Source organism: Phoca vitulina, unplaced genomic scaffold (genome assembly GCF_004348235.1).
Source record: "Phoca vitulina isolate PV1807 unplaced genomic scaffold, GSC_HSeal_1.0 scaffold21, whole genome shotgun sequence".
NCBI lineage: Eukaryota > Metazoa > Chordata > Mammalia > Carnivora > Phocidae > Phoca > Phoca vitulina.
The window spans coordinates 26,371,481-26,386,460 of record NW_022589724.1 but is presented as its reverse complement, the minus strand read 5'-3'; the positions used below and the strand labels follow the sequence as shown (position 1 = coordinate 26,386,460).

General features: G+C 49.9%; 1 protein-coding gene across 7 annotated transcripts in view; it reads right to left on the bottom strand.

Moving 5' to 3' along the window:
• Positions 1-4,132, bottom strand: part of ODF2 (outer dense fiber of sperm tails 2) — a 32,751-nt gene extending 28,619 nt beyond the window's left edge. For 2 of the 7 annotated variants that reach the window (XM_032418779.1, XM_032418780.1), the window contains exons 1-3: positions 3,969-4,132; positions 1,167-1,257; positions 162-278 (exon numbers count right to left, since the gene is read on the bottom strand). In XM_032418779.1, coding sequence (XP_032274670.1) covers positions 162-278; positions 1,167-1,257; positions 3,969-4,132 — 372 coding nt within the window. Of the gene's footprint in view, positions 1-161; positions 316-1,166; positions 1,258-2,623; positions 2,859-3,968 lie in introns of all 7 variants that reach the window. The other 5 variants (XM_032418782.1, XM_032418783.1, XM_032418785.1 and 2 more) reach the window with 4 other exon arrangements.
• Positions 4,133-14,980: the final 10,848 nt, after the last annotated feature.

Below are 14,980 nucleotides of genomic sequence, written 5' to 3'. Positions count from 1 at the left end.
CTGGATGCCAGTGCTGCCTACCTTCTAGCCAGGCAGCCGACCTCTGAAAGCAAGTGCATTTGTCTCCCAAACCTTTGTGGAGTTTGAAGCCCGAGGAGGCCGTGCTGGGAGGGGTCACCCTGCTCCACAGCCTTCACCTCGCCCGACTGGCATGCTCCTACCTGGCCGCTGGTCGCTGATGGTTTCGGGAGTTTTTTTATGTGGACGTGGACAGGAGTGTTCTCATCCACATGAACATGTAAGGGGGGCGTTGAAGAGCGGTCCTTCATGCTTCGCTTCTGGCAGGCGGGGGAGGGCAACACAAAAAAGGTTGATCTGTGGATGAGTAAACTGGCATAAAAAACCGAGCTCACAGCCTCTGGGGGCCACTGAAAGCCTAGCCACCAAGCGAGCAGGACAGCTACCAACTACTGGCATGCAGGCCGGAACCAGGGCAGTAGCACCGTTCAGCAGACTCCCGCAGAGATCCCGGCTGAAGACCACCTGGACGATCTAGGTCCACTCAAGACAGGGGTCTGCAAGACCTGCGGGTTCCCCAAAAGAGCGCGAACCCAGGCCCCGGGGTCCTCAGAGCCGAATCTCCTTCCGAGCCTGCTGGAAGGCAGAGCTCCTCTGTAGACTTAGTGTAGCACAGCTGGAAAGCAGGGGACTCCTTCTGCCCCGTGATCTGATCTGCGCATGCATGGCAGCACAGGCCACACACCACATGGTTAGAGTGCACAGTCAGGCAGGCAGGAGGCAGGTGGAAGATGAGGAAGACGGAAGGCTAAAGGAAATGCTGAGATGAGAAGGTTGTATTGATTCGGAAGAGAACCCAAGCAGGGCCGAACCCCCCCGGCCACACACACCCCTTGCCCACTACCCGCAACCGGTCCCCTCCCCGTTCTCTTTTCTTCTTCTTTTTTTTGGAAAATGTGTTCTCAGGACTTCTGGAATTTGGAAGGATTGGGTGAAGACATCCTCCTCACGCTCAGCAGCTTTACCACAGGCAAAAAAACCAAAACCAGAACCAACCCCCCCAATGAGCAGGATACGCAAGAAAGCCTCCAGCAGAGCACTAGGCCACAGTGGTGGGGGCAGGGAAAGGCAGCTCCTGGAAAAGGCGAGCCGAAGCATTGTTGGTGGGGCCATAGACCGGAGGGCTGCTCCGTGGACACGTCACCTACCGTCACAGTCACACTGGGTGCGCCACAAGGTGTCCTCAAGACCTTTTTCTGCGTGAGACTTGTTACTCCGTTCTTCCCACACGATGGAAACCTGCACCCAGGCACAAGAACCAGATTGTAAGCAGAAAACTAGGGCTCTTCTATCTCTTAGATCTCCCGAAATGACACGAGTGAACGGCTAGGAGAACCAGTCTGGTATCACTTGGCTCCCTTTACACGGCCACCGAACACACATGGTGCGCCCGGCAGGGGGATGGAAACGGGGTGATGGGCAATCGCAGGGCCGGCCTTTTAACCTCTGCCGTCGCATCACAAGTATTGTGACCTTTTGCTGAAAAGCCCAGCTGTCATCCTGTCAGATGACAAAAAGCAGGCAGCATGGGAGCACCAGGCAAGGTACTAGTGTGGCCAAGGGTGAAAGTGCCCAGGACTGTGCCCGGAGCAGAAGCGGCCCTGGAAAAATGCTCCGGAAGTGACAGACATCAAAAGACAGAGCAGCAGGCCCAGGAACAAAGTCCCTGTGACTCAAATTCATAAAATTAACAGTCACATATTCAAGTAAGCTGATGGAAAGTTACCATGTCCCCAAATATTCTACTTGCTACCCTTTAAAATCCTGCGAAGCAGGGTTATTTTTGTTTTGGAGAGGTTTTGTTTGTTTGTTTGTTTTTAATACTATGTGCAATTTAGCATGTTCATACATAAACAGCCCCATCACCAGGTCTGCAAATATAGCAAAAGTTTCATCTCCAATATTTGGCAGCAGAGCATCCAAGAATTCCACGACGGAAAGGGACTTGGAAAATTCATCTGATCCATCCCACTACCTCCTGACAGCCTCCAAATAGGACTTCCGTCCTCCCCACAAATACTTAGGGGAGAATAATGCAACCTAAAAATGCAACAAAAAAATGCTCGAGCACTTTAGCATGCATCCTGTTGTATGTGTAGCACACCTTGACGAAAAAGAAAAAAATATTTATTGCATCCTACTCATCATTTAGGTGAGGAATACCAAATCTGAGTAGACAGATTCTTTTTTCCCTCCTCACTTAAAAGCCAACAGATCTGGGAAATCTGTCTCCCCCTGCGGGCTTGCCATCAAATCACCTGGACAGCATCAACACCTTATGAACGCCTACATCACTGTCATTTACATGTAGCTTCCTTTCAAAAAGGACCTGTGCCTAGTACTCCATGAAGACAATGGGGGCCCTGTTTGCCAGGAGGAACTGGGGCACCTGGGGAAGGGAGGGCAAGAGGGAGGCAGAGCTGGGATTGCGAGCAAGCACTTTTTTCCTCCTTCCCTTTAAAAATGACTTTTCAATGTTTTGTTCCAGACTTTCAATACACAGAACAGGGCAGCTGAAAAGAGAAGCCTCCAGCGAGCCTGGCCTGGGGGACCCTGACCACCTGCCCCTGCCCTTCTGCGGAGGCGCCCCCCACGCTGGTAGTACCTGGGGGAGCCGCCTGAGGATGAGGCAGACATGGTTAGGCATCAAAGCCGCAAAGGTGGGCAATTGGGTCAGCAGGCTCTGCTCAGGGGGACCCAGAGGGGCTTGTCAATGAGAATCTCAGGGGCCCGGCATCAAACGTCCTCTCTGAGGGGAGGAGGGTGGAAGCTTTAGGGGTGGCAGTTGGATGAAAACTTGGGAGGCGCTCCTCTACTGTCCAAGTCGCACAGCAACTGTCCTGCCAAAGTGGGGGGAGATAGGAGAGGCTGAGCGACCTGCGGAGCGGCGCGTGGGTGGCCGGTAGGTGGTGGGGGGCGCGGAGGGAGCTCCCCTCCCCAGGGAGGGACAGGGAACGGAACTTCGGAGGCAAGGACCACCACGCCCAGGCCCTACCCGGGAGAGAAGGTGGGTGGGCCACCAGAGGGAAAACCTGAGGCGCCGGCTGGCGTGCGTGAAGGGCGGGCGGGCACCGCTAGGCCCCCAAGTGGGCCCCAAAGGGCCGAAACCCGCGCAGGGAGCTGGAGGGATATTCGGGGCGGGACCAGGGCAACTGTCTCCTAGGAGAAGGGGCGTTCCCGGGAGAATAGAAACCCAGAGAAGACCAATAGTGTTTGAAGGCGGGAGGGGCGGCAGCTGCAGGGGAAAGGTGCTCGCGGCCGCAAGGGGGTACCCCCGACGGCGGAGGGAAAATCCTCCCGGGCGCAGCCGCCAGCGGCCACTAGGATTCAGTATCCGAGTTGGAGCGGGTCAGACGCCGGGTGGTGCAGGGAGCGGGACGAAACCCCCAGTGGCGTCCCCTGGACGGGTGATCCCACTCCCGCGGGGTCGGGAGGCCGGGAGGCGGCCGCCGGGGGATAGCGCTGCCTACGAGGCGCGGACAATAACTGCCGAGCCGCGGCCCGCAGGGAGGGACAGGCGGCCGGGGCGACGCCCACCGGCGGGCAGGGGGCGCGGGGCCTGTCTCCGTGGACGACCACCCACCAGCGGGCAGGAGGGGACCAGTTTCTGCCCATAGAGAGAAGGGTGAAGCCCTGCCAGAGGGCGGCGGAGGAGGGAGCAGAGTCCTGCCGGAGGCCAGGTTAGGAGGGAGGCGGCCGGCCCGCCCGTTAGCGGGAGGAGAAGAAGGCCCGCGCCGGGGGGGCGGGGCGGGGGCCACATTCTGACGGGAGCCGGACGAGCGCGCCCGGGGGCTGGAGGCGGGGGCGGCCGCCGGGGGGGCGGGGGGCGACGGGGGCTGACGACCCCGGCGGGGGCCATGCTGCCCGTGGGGACGCGGCCCGGCGGTGGCCGCGGAGCGCCCCGGAGCGCCCCGGAGCGCCCGGGATCCCGCCTGCCGGCGGCCTCTCACCAGGAGCGACACGGCTGCGCCCAGAAACGTCTCCTTATGAAGTCGTTGAAGTCGGAGGCCAGGGCCGTGCCATGGAGACGCCGCGGCGGATGCAGTCCGGCTCCCGCGGCGGCTCCTCCCCGCTTCCGCCTCCTTTTCCGACACCCGGTCGGCAGCTCGCCCATTGGCCAGTTCAAACCCCCCCGGGAGCCTCTTGGGTTTCGCCATTTAGGCCCAGCCCCTGGCGTCACAGAGATGCCCCGCCCCGCCCGAAGCTCCGCCCACGTCCGGGCCACGAGTCCCGTCGCCGTGGAGACGCGCGACGCCACTAGCGGGCCCTGCCTCGGCTTGCCCCGCCGTTCAAGGCCCAGCTGACCCTCCGCCATTTTTACCCCGTCTTGGTCCTCTTCGAGTCCCCTAACTCGAAGGAGCGCTAAAACTCTACCCCAGACCCTCTGATACATGTTAGGAGACCGGGTTCAGACGGGGCACACAGAACACGTTTGTGGCCAGAGCTCCGCGCTGCTTCTGGAAGTCCAACCCTGTCAATACTCCACTGTTGGTGCACACCACCCAGACTCTCTCCCCTTCCCACAGCGCCTCCTCCGTCCTTGTCCAGACCAGAGGAAGCGGCCGCGTTCCCCTTGCCCCTCACCGCCCTCCTGCACACTGGGTGCTGCTGTGCGTACAGACCTACTTCGATGAGGTTCTCGCTGAGCCGCCATCTTCTCAACTATGCCCACTGTTGACCAATCAAGGCGGGCTGTCACGTGGCTCACGGCGCCGCCCTGGATTCTGGGAGACTTTAACATCCTCAGACAAACCTGGCCTCAGTCCCTCGACATCCTCACGTCCACGACTTTCCCCTGCACCTCAGCCATGCACCCCAAGGGCCACACAACTGGTCCACGTGAAATCTGAAATTCCAGCTTCCCCTTCTCCACATAGTACCTGCTTTTCTGGCTTCGTTTTCATCGGCTAGTGCCCACCATATTCATTCCCGTGTTAGGGAGCCCTCCACGTCCGTTCATTTTCTCCCTGAGGTTCTGCAAGGATGAACCCACACGTCATTACCTCCACGTTCACTTGAGTCCTCACCACCACCCAGAATTGTTCCATTTGTCCCTAGATCCCTTCCCTCTCCCCAAGTGGCTTTTCCAAACCTTTGCCTCTTACCATCCCATACTCCAACTCTCCTTTTTCATAGAGAAAAATAAAGCCATCAAGTAGAATTCCCTCTACCTTCTCCCAACCTGCCCTCATCTTTTTTTTTTTTAATTTTTTTATTGTTATGTTAATCCCCATACATTACATCATTAGTTTTAGATATAGTGTTCCATGATTCATTGTTTGTGCATAACACCCAGTGCTCCATGCAGAACGTGCCCTCCTCAATACCCATCACCAGGCTAACCCATCCTCCCAACCCCCTCCCCTCTAGAACCCTCAGTTTGTTTTTCAGAGTCCATCGTCTCTCATGGTTCTTCTCCCCCTCCGATTTCCCCCCCTTCATTCTTCCCCTCCTGCTACATTCTTCTTCTTCTTTTTTTCTTTCTTAACATATATTGCATTATTTGTTTCAGAGGTACAGATCTGAGATTCAACAGTCTTGCACAATTCACAGCGCTTACCAGAACACATACCCTCCCCAGTGTCCATCACCCAGTCACCCCATCCCTCCCACCCCACCCCCCACTCCAGCAACCCTCAGTTTGTTTCCTGAGATTAAGAATTCCTCATATCAGTGAGGTCATATGATACATGTCTTTCTCTGTTTGACTTATTTTGCTCAGCATAATACCCTCCAGTTCCATCCACGTCGTTGCAAATGGCAAGATCTTATTCCTTTTGATGGCTGCATAATATTCCATTGTATATATATACCACATCTTCTTTATCCATTCATCTGTTGATGGACATCTTGGCTCTTTCCACAGTTTGGCTATTGTGGACATTGCTGCTATAAACATCGGGGTGCACGTAGCCTTTCGGGTCCCTACTTTTGTATCTTTGGGGTAAATACCCAGTAGTGCAATTGCTGGATCATATGGTAGCTCTATTTTCAACTTTTTGAGGAACCTCCATACTGTTTTCCAGAGTGGCTGCACCAGCTTGCATTCCCACCAACAGTGTAGGAGGGTTCCCCTTTCTCCGCATCCTCGCCAACATCTGTCATTTCCTGACTTGTTAATTTTAGCCATTCTGACTGGTGTGAGGTGGTATCTCATTGAGGTTTTGATTTGGATTTCCCTGATGCCGAGCGATATTGAACACTTTTTCATGTGTCTGTTGGCCATTTGGATGTCTTCTTTGGAAAAATGTCTGTTCATGTCTTCTGCCCATTTCTTGATTGGATTCTTTGTTCTTTTGGTGTTGAGTTTGATGAGTTCTTTATAGATTTTGGATACTAGCCCTTTATCTGATATGTCATTTGCAAATATCTTCTCCCATTCTGTCGCCAACCTGCCCTCATCTTTAACTTCCCCCATCCTTTAATTCCCCCTTCGGAGGAAGAGATGTCCTTCTTGCTGCTCAAGGTAAACTTCTTGCTGCCAGGCATAGGCCAATTATCTCTGTAAAATGTCTCTTGCTACCCCCAGCACAGAATTGTTGATCATTTCTCAATGCTCCCACATTCGTTGAACCAATATTTATTAAGTTCCTGCTATGTGCTAAACGCAGTTCAAGAAACAACCAACACACCCTACCTAGTCTTTGAGGAGCCCATGGCCAGCCTCTCTGATGTGACCAGATAACATGGTTAAAGCTTTCCCCTTCCCGCAGCGCCCAGGTGGCTCAGTCGCCTGGCCAGGATTGGCCACTTTTTTAAAAGAGCGACACCCAGCCCTGGCAAGGACATTGAGAAACAAGCAATCTCGTATGTTGCTGGTAGGATTAAAAATTGATGTAATCTTTTGGGGTGCCTGGGTGGCTCAGTCAGTTAAGCATCCAACTCTTGGCTTTGACTCAGGTCATGATCTCAGGGTTGTGGGATAGAGCCTGGGGATGGGGTCCATGCTCAGCGAGGAGTCTCCTTCTCTCCCTCTGCCCTCCTCCCACACTTCCCCCATATGCTCTCTCTCTCAAATAAATAAATCTTTAAAAAAATAAAAATTAAAAAAATTAAAATTGATGTTATCTTTTAACAGAACAACTGGACATTATATCTTAAAAACCTTAAACAGGTTGTGAGTTTGAGCCCAATGTTGGGTGTAGAGATTGCTTAAAAATAAAATCTTAAAATACATATATATATATGTATATGTATAGCGGGCCGCTATATATATATATATATATATATATATATATATATATATATATATTCCTAAATATATATATATATATTCCTAAGTGTGTGTATGTGTGTGTATTTCTAAACAGCTGGGTCTAAGAGGATGTTAGGGTTAAGGTTTTTATTTCTATTTATTTGTTTTTTAAGATTTTTTTAAAGCAATCTCTACACCCGACATGGGGCTCGAACTCACAGCCCCAAGATCAAGAGATCAAGAGTCATGTGCCAGTCAGGCACCCCTAGGAATGAACTTTAACATAATAATCAAGAAGGTAGGAAAACATTTAGACCTTAAAGAGAAATTTCCTTTCAGCCTTTCTTTCCCTCAATGTGATTGTCTTTGGACTGACCCCTCCTTACCTTCCCAAGGGAGTAAGTCTCAGGGAAAGGACAAGCGAGGTGTCCCTCAGGCTTGCCTGTAGCCCAGGCAAAAAGAGGGCTCCACATGGACCAGGAAGCCTTATGGGTTTGGAGCAAAAGCCAATTAGTAACAGGCAATAGGCATTTGCACAGTGCATACCCTGTGCATATTATTTGTCTCTGGAAGCTGGTGCAAGGATGAGTGGCACAGTGCAGTTACCAATAGAGAGTAATTAGAAGAAAACAGGCAGTAGGGCACCTGGGTGGCTCAGTTGGTTAGGCGACTTCCTTCAGCTCAGGTCATGATCCCAGAGTCTTGGAATCAAGTCCCACATCGGGCTCCCCCTGCTCTGCGGGGAGCCTGCTTCTCCCTCTCCCTCTGCCTGCCACTCCCCCTGCTTGTGTTCTCTCTCTGTCAAATAAATAAATAAAATCTTTTAAAAAAAAAAAAAAAAGAAAACAGGCAGTAATTTCTTTGACATTAGTCTTAGCAACATTTTTTTCAATATGTCTCCTCAAACAAAAATAAACTCTTGGGGGCGCCTGGGTGGCTCAGTTGGTTAAGCAACTGCCTTCAGCTCAGGTCATGATCCCGGAGTCCTGGGATCGAGTCCCACATCGGGCTCCCAGCTCAGTGGGGAACCTGCTTCTCCCTCTGACCCTCTCCCTTCTCATGCTGTTTCTCGCTCGCTCGCTCTCTAATAAATAAATAAAATCTTAAAAAAAAATAAAATAAAATAAACTCTTGGGACTATCCCAAAATAAAAAAGCTTTTGCACAGTGAAAGAAACCATCAACAGAATGAAAAGACAAACTCTGAATGGGAGGAGATATTTGCAAATGGTATATCCAATGCGGCTTTAGTATCCAAAATGCATAAAGAACTTATACAACTCAACACCAAAAAACCACAAATAATCCAATTAAAACATGGGCAGAGGACCTGAATAGACATTTTCCCAAAGAAGACATACAGATGGCCAACAGACACATGAAAAGATGCTCAACATCACTCATCATCAGGGAAATGCAAATCAAAATGTCAATGAGGGGTACCTGGGTGGCTCAGTTGGTTGAACATCAGACTTGATTGTTGGCTCAGGTCATGATCTCAGGGTCATGGGATAGAGCTCCATGTCAGGCTCCGCGCTCTGTGTTGAGTCTGCTTGGGATTCTCTCTCTCTCTCTATCTCTCCCTCTCCCTGCCCCTCCTACCTCCCCCCCACCCCAGCTCAAGCTGTCTAAATAAATAAATAAATAAAATCTCAAAACCTCAATGAGATGTCATCTCACACCTGTCAGAATGTAGTATCAAAAAGACAAGAAATAACAAGTGTTGGCAAGGATGTGGAGAAAAAGGAACCTTCACGCATTATTGGTGGGAATGTAAATTGGTGCAGCTGCTGTACAAAACAGTGTAGAGAGAGGTTCCGCAAAAAATTAAAAATAGGGGCGCCCAGCTGGCTCAGTGGGTAGAGCATGTGGCTCTTGATATCTGGGTCATGACTTCAAGCCCCATCTTGGGGGTAGAGATTACTTAAAAATAAAAGCTTTTAAGGGGCACCTGGGTGGCTCAGTCGGTTAAGCATCTGACTCTTGACTTCAGCTTAGGCCATGATTCAGGGTCTCAGGATCAAGCCCTGAATCAGGCTCCTCGCTGGGCATGGAACCTGCTTAAGATTCTCTCTCTCCCTCTCAGTCTGCCCCTCCCCCTGATCTCTCTCTCAAAATAACTAACTCAATAAATAAATAAAAATAAAATATTTTAAAAAGAAAGAAAGAAAATGAAAACACTAATTCAAAAAGTTACATGCACCTGTATGCTTATTGCAGCATTACTAATAATAACCAAGATATGGAAGCAGCCGAAGTGTCCGCTGATCGATGAATGGATAAAGATGTGGTGTGTGTGTGTGTGTGTGTATATATATATATGGAATATTGCTCAGCCATCCATAAAAAAATGAGATATTGTGGATGCTCGGGTGGCTCAGTCAGTTAAGTGTCAGCCTTCGGCTCAGGTCATGATTCCAGGGTCCTGGGATTGAGTCTCGCATGGGGCTCCCTACTCAGCAGGGAGCCTGCTTCTCCCTCTGCCTGCCACTCCCCCTGCTTGTGCTCTCTGTCTCTCTGACAAATAAATGAATAAAATCTTTAAAAAAAAAATGAGATATTGCCATTTGCAACAACATGGATGGACCTAGAGGATATTGTGCTAAGTAAAATAAGTCAGACAGAGAAAGACAAATACCATATGATTTCACTTATATGTAGAATCTAAAAAACAAAACAAATGAATAAGTAAACAAAAAGCAGAAACAGACCCATAAACACAGAGAACAAACTGATAGTTCTTGTCGGGAGGCTGGTGGTCAAAATGGGTGAAGGGGAGTGGGAGATACACGCTTCCAGTTATGGAATGAGCAAGTCATAGGAATAAAAGGCACAGCATAGGGAATATAGTCAATGATTTTTTTTAAAAAAGATTTTTATTCATTTATTTGACAGAGAGAGACACACAGCGAGAGAGGGAACACAATCAGGGGGAGTGGGAGAAGGAGGCTTCCCGCGGAGCAGGGAGCCCAATGTGGGGCTCGATCCCAGGACCCTGGGATCATGACCTGAGCTGAAGGCAGACGCTTAACGACTGAGCCACCCAGGCGCCCTCAATGATATTTTAATAGCCTTGTATGGTGATAGACAGTAACTCCACTTGTGAGCACAGAATGATGTATAAACTTGTCAAATCATTATGTTGTACACCTGAAACTAATGTAACATTGTGTGTCAACTATATTTCAATTTTAACAATAATAATAAATAATTTTATTTATTTATTTATTTATTTTTAAAGATTTTATTTATTTATTTGAGAGAGAGAATGAGAGAGAGCACATGAGAGTGGGGAGGTCAGAGGGAGAAGCAGACTCCCCGCTGAGCAGGGAGCCTGATGCGGGACTCGATCCCGGGACTCCAGGATCATGACCTGAGCCGAAGGCAGTCGCCTAACCAACTGAGCCACCCAGGCGCCCCAATAAATAATTTTAAAGGCAAAAAAAAAAAGAAAAGAAAAGAAAAAGAAACAATAGAGGATAGTCAGGGTGAAGCAGGGAGGATCTCATAGATCCCAGATCTCAACACACACGTCTGTCTAGCCTGAGACCTAATTAAAATGACTAATATTTGTGGAAGGATGAAAAATCAATCCTAGCTCTTTGATAAATTATGTTACATATATTCGGAAAATACTACACAGCCATTAAATATGGTAAGACAGATTATTCAGGCATAGAAAGATCCCCAGACATGTAACTGAGAGAAATAAAAGATGAGGTGCTAAAATGAGTAGGGCCATGATTTTGTCTCTGCATGAAAACCACCTGAGTATGTTACTACCAGCAGGTAAAAAGAATCTGAAGGAATACACACTGAACTGTTAGGATTGATGGAAGATGGAATTAGGAGAGAGATTTTCACTAGTACATCGTGAATTTCTGTAATGTTTAAGTTTTGTTTTGTTTTGTAAGTAATCTCTACACCCAATGTGGGGCTTGAACTTACATCCCTGAGATCAAGAATTGCATGCTCTTGGGCACTTGGGTGTCTCACTCGGTTAGCCGTCTGCCTTTGGCTCAGCTCATGATCTCAGGGTCCTGGGATCGAGCCCCGCATCGGGTTCCCTGCTCAGTTGGGAGCCTGTTTCCCCTTCTCCCCTGCCTGCCGTTCTGCCTCCTTGTGCTCTCTCTCTCTCGGTCAAATAAATAAAGTCTTAAAAAAAAAGAATTGCATGCTCTACTGACCGAGCCAGCAGGCATCCCTATAATGTTAAAGTATTTTTGCAAGGGAACATGTTTGTAGTCAGAAAAAAAATCAACAGATTACAAACTTGCTGAAAAGAGTAGTGAGATAGTGCAGAAAAAAACACGTTGAGGTCATAAATCACAAGCTCAGTGTAAGGCTTATGCAGATGTTTGGGAGGCTGGGGAGAAGTTAGATAGAAATTCATAGAGAAGGGGCGCCTGGGTGGCTCAGTCAGTTAAGCGTCTGCCTTCGGCTCGGGTCATGATCTTAGGGTCCTGGGATCAAGCCCCGCATCGGGCTCCCTGCTCAGCAGGGAGTCTGCTTCTCCCTTGGCCCCTGCCCCATGTTTGTGCTCCATCTCTCTCTCTCTCTAAAATAAATAAATAAAAATCTTTTTAAAAAATTAAAATTAAAAAAAGAGAGAAATTCATAGAGAAAAGAATGCAAGTTTCTGGTAGAGGGTATTTCTTATGTCCCTCTTGTATATTCTCTGTGGTACTTTTAATACCACAAACTGAGTGACCTAAACAACAGAAATGCACCGACTGTGGTGAAGGTGAGATGTCTGAGGGCAAGGGGTCAGCCCGGCAGTGCTCTCTCCAAAGGCGTTAGGGAAGGATCTGTTCCGGGCCTCTCTCCTGGCTTCTGGTAGGTTCCTCGGTGGCAGAACTCCAATCCACACAGGACGTTCTCCCTGTATGCATATCTGGGGCCAACTTCCCCCTTTTTATAAGGACACCAGTTATACTGGATTAGGGGCCCAGTCTACTCCAATATGACCTCATCTTAACTAATTGCATGTATAATGACCCTATTTCTAAATAAGGTCACATTCCAGAGTACTAGGGGTTGGGACTTCAACATCGGACCTTTTGGGGGACACAATTCAACCTATAACCTACTGCTCATGTTCAGTTTAAAGATATAATAATAAAATAAACACAAATGGAGCCACCACTCAGCTTAAGAAATAAGAGATTGCAGGGTGCCTGGCTGGCTCAGTCGGTAGAGACTGCGACTCTTGACCTTGCTCTGTGGGAAGCCTGCTTCTCCCTCTCCCGCTCCCCCTGCTTGTGTTCCCTCTCTCGCTGTCTCTCTCTGTCAAATAAATAAATAAAATCTTCAAAAAAAAAAAAAACAGAAGACACTATCTCAGAATGTTAACACTGACAATTTGGGGCGTCTGGGTGGCTCAGTTGGTTGGGCAACTGCCTTCGGTTCAGGTCATGATCCTGGAGTCCTGGGATCGAGTCCCGCATCGGGCTCCCTGCTGGGCGGGGAGTCTGCTTCTCTCTCTGACCCTCCCCCCTCTCGTGCTCTCTCTATCTCATTCTCTCTCTCAAATAAATAAATAAAATCTTTGAAAAAAAAAAGAATGTTAACACTGACGATGTTATTTTCCTCGTTCTGTTTTTCCAAATTTCAACAATGAATGTGGGCTTCTCTTGTTAGAAAGAACCACAGGTGAAGACGGAGCTACTAGGAGCTCCGGCTCCAGCTTTTCCATTTGCCCAAGGGCCCGATTATCAGTGATTTCCATCCCGGAGTCTGTCCTCCAGAGCCCTGATGCAACCCTCCCAGTACTGCCCTGGAGAGAAGGACTCTGTGCTCCAGGGTGCACCTGGCTTTTTCTTTCAAGCCATGGGTGAAACTGGTGGAAAGAAAATTCTCCCAGGCCTTATCAAGGCCTGGCTCCTCTTAGACCCTTTGTCCAGCCAGCCCCTCGCTGGCCCTGGGCCCCTGAGACTGGATGGACTCTGGGCTCACTGAGGGTCCTGGTTCAGCAGCTGCCCAAACCAGGGGTCCCCACACTGCCCACAGCAATCAGCACCACCAGAGAACTTGGCAGAGGTGCAAATCTTGGACCCACCCTGGACCTACGGAATCCGGAACTCTGGGGATGGGGCTCGGCAACCTGTGTTTGAACATGTTCTCCAGGTGGTTCAGATGACCTCTAAAGTTTGAGACCGGGGCGCCTGGGTGGCTCAGTCGTTAGGCGTCTGCCTTCGGCTCAGGTCATGATCCCAGGGTCCTGGGATCGAGCCCCGCATCGGGCTCCCTGCTCAGCGGGAAGCCTGCTTCTCCCTCTCCCTCTGCCTGCCGCTCCCCTTGCTTGTGCTCTCTCTCTCTCTCTGTCAAATAAATAATCTTAAAAAAAAAATCACGCCTCTTCCATTTTACAGAGGAGAAAACAGAAGGGTTTTACTGCAAGGGGAGGTACCTGACTCACGTGGCACAATTAAGTGGCAGAGGGGAAACTGGAAATTAGATTATCTGTTTCCAGAGCCCCCGACTCTCTTCTGACTCGGGCAGACCTCCCAAGTCCATCCTGATCCACTCTGTCACTGAGTGTCGCCGTGACGTGGACAACCATCAGCGCAGCATCCCCTCTGTGCCAGGCAGGGTGCTCACCTTCACGAGCTCAGCGAGGCCGCACCACATCCAGTCAGCTTGGCACGAGGGCTAACCCCATTTTACAGAGCAGATAACTGAGGCTCGAGGAGGCTCAGTACACTTGCCTAAGGTCACAGAACTAGAAAGGACAGAGAACACTCACACCAGGTTTCTCTGCCCCAGGGGGGCCCATGCTGGGGCTAGCGGGAGCACCGAAGTTTGCAGAGACCGCCACCATCCAGGGAGGGCTCTTCCTTAGCGTCTACAATCCAGCGGAGACCCCAGAAGGGAGACAGAAACCTCCTTGAATCGGCAAAACAGTTGGCAAAAAGGCAATGCTCCAAAGCTATTGCCATTTACTCCTAGGAAAAAAAGCCCCTGTCTCTTGGTTTGCAAACAAATGTACCAACCTTGCGGGGTGGGGCAGAGCAGAGCAAAAGCGACCCGCCCCCATCCCAACTTTCTCGCTTTCCCTCAGTTATCCGTGCCTCCCCCAAGCGCTGGCCGTGCCTCAGGGCAAGGCTTCCCAACATTTTCACAGCAGGGCACACATAGAAAACCAAAATATTTGCACAGCATCTGAGTCACGTGGAGGGTATTGGGAGATATTTGGAAGTCTTGATGAAAATTTCAGAACACATGCTTCATAACATGTTAGGATTAGAAACTGTAGTGTAACGTATTAGGGAAGGTGTTAAAGTTCGGTTTTGTATAAAACTTCCAAACAAAACGTCATACCCGTTAAGAGCAGACACAAGAGGCCACGTACTGTATGAGTCCGTCCAGACGACAGGGTGGAAACAGCACAACCATCGGGGCAGAAACCGGATCTCTGGTTTCCAGGGGCTAGGGTGGGAGAAGGGTGCTGACTGCAGGCTGGCGTGGGGGAATTGGAGTATATATTCCACATCGCCATTGTGGTGGTGGTGGCAGGGCTGTTGACATTTGTCAGAAATCATCAAAGTCGGGCACCTGGGTGGCTCAGTTGGTTAGGCGACTGTCTTCCGGTCAGGTCATGATCCCAGGGTCCCGGGATCGAGTCCCACATCGGGCTCCCTGCTCGGCGGGGAGTCTGCTTCTCCCTCTAACCCTACCCCCTCTTGCGCTCTCTCTCTCGCTCTCTCTCTCTCTCAAATAAATAAAATCTTAAAAAAAAAAAAAGAAATCATCAAAGTCAATTTCACTG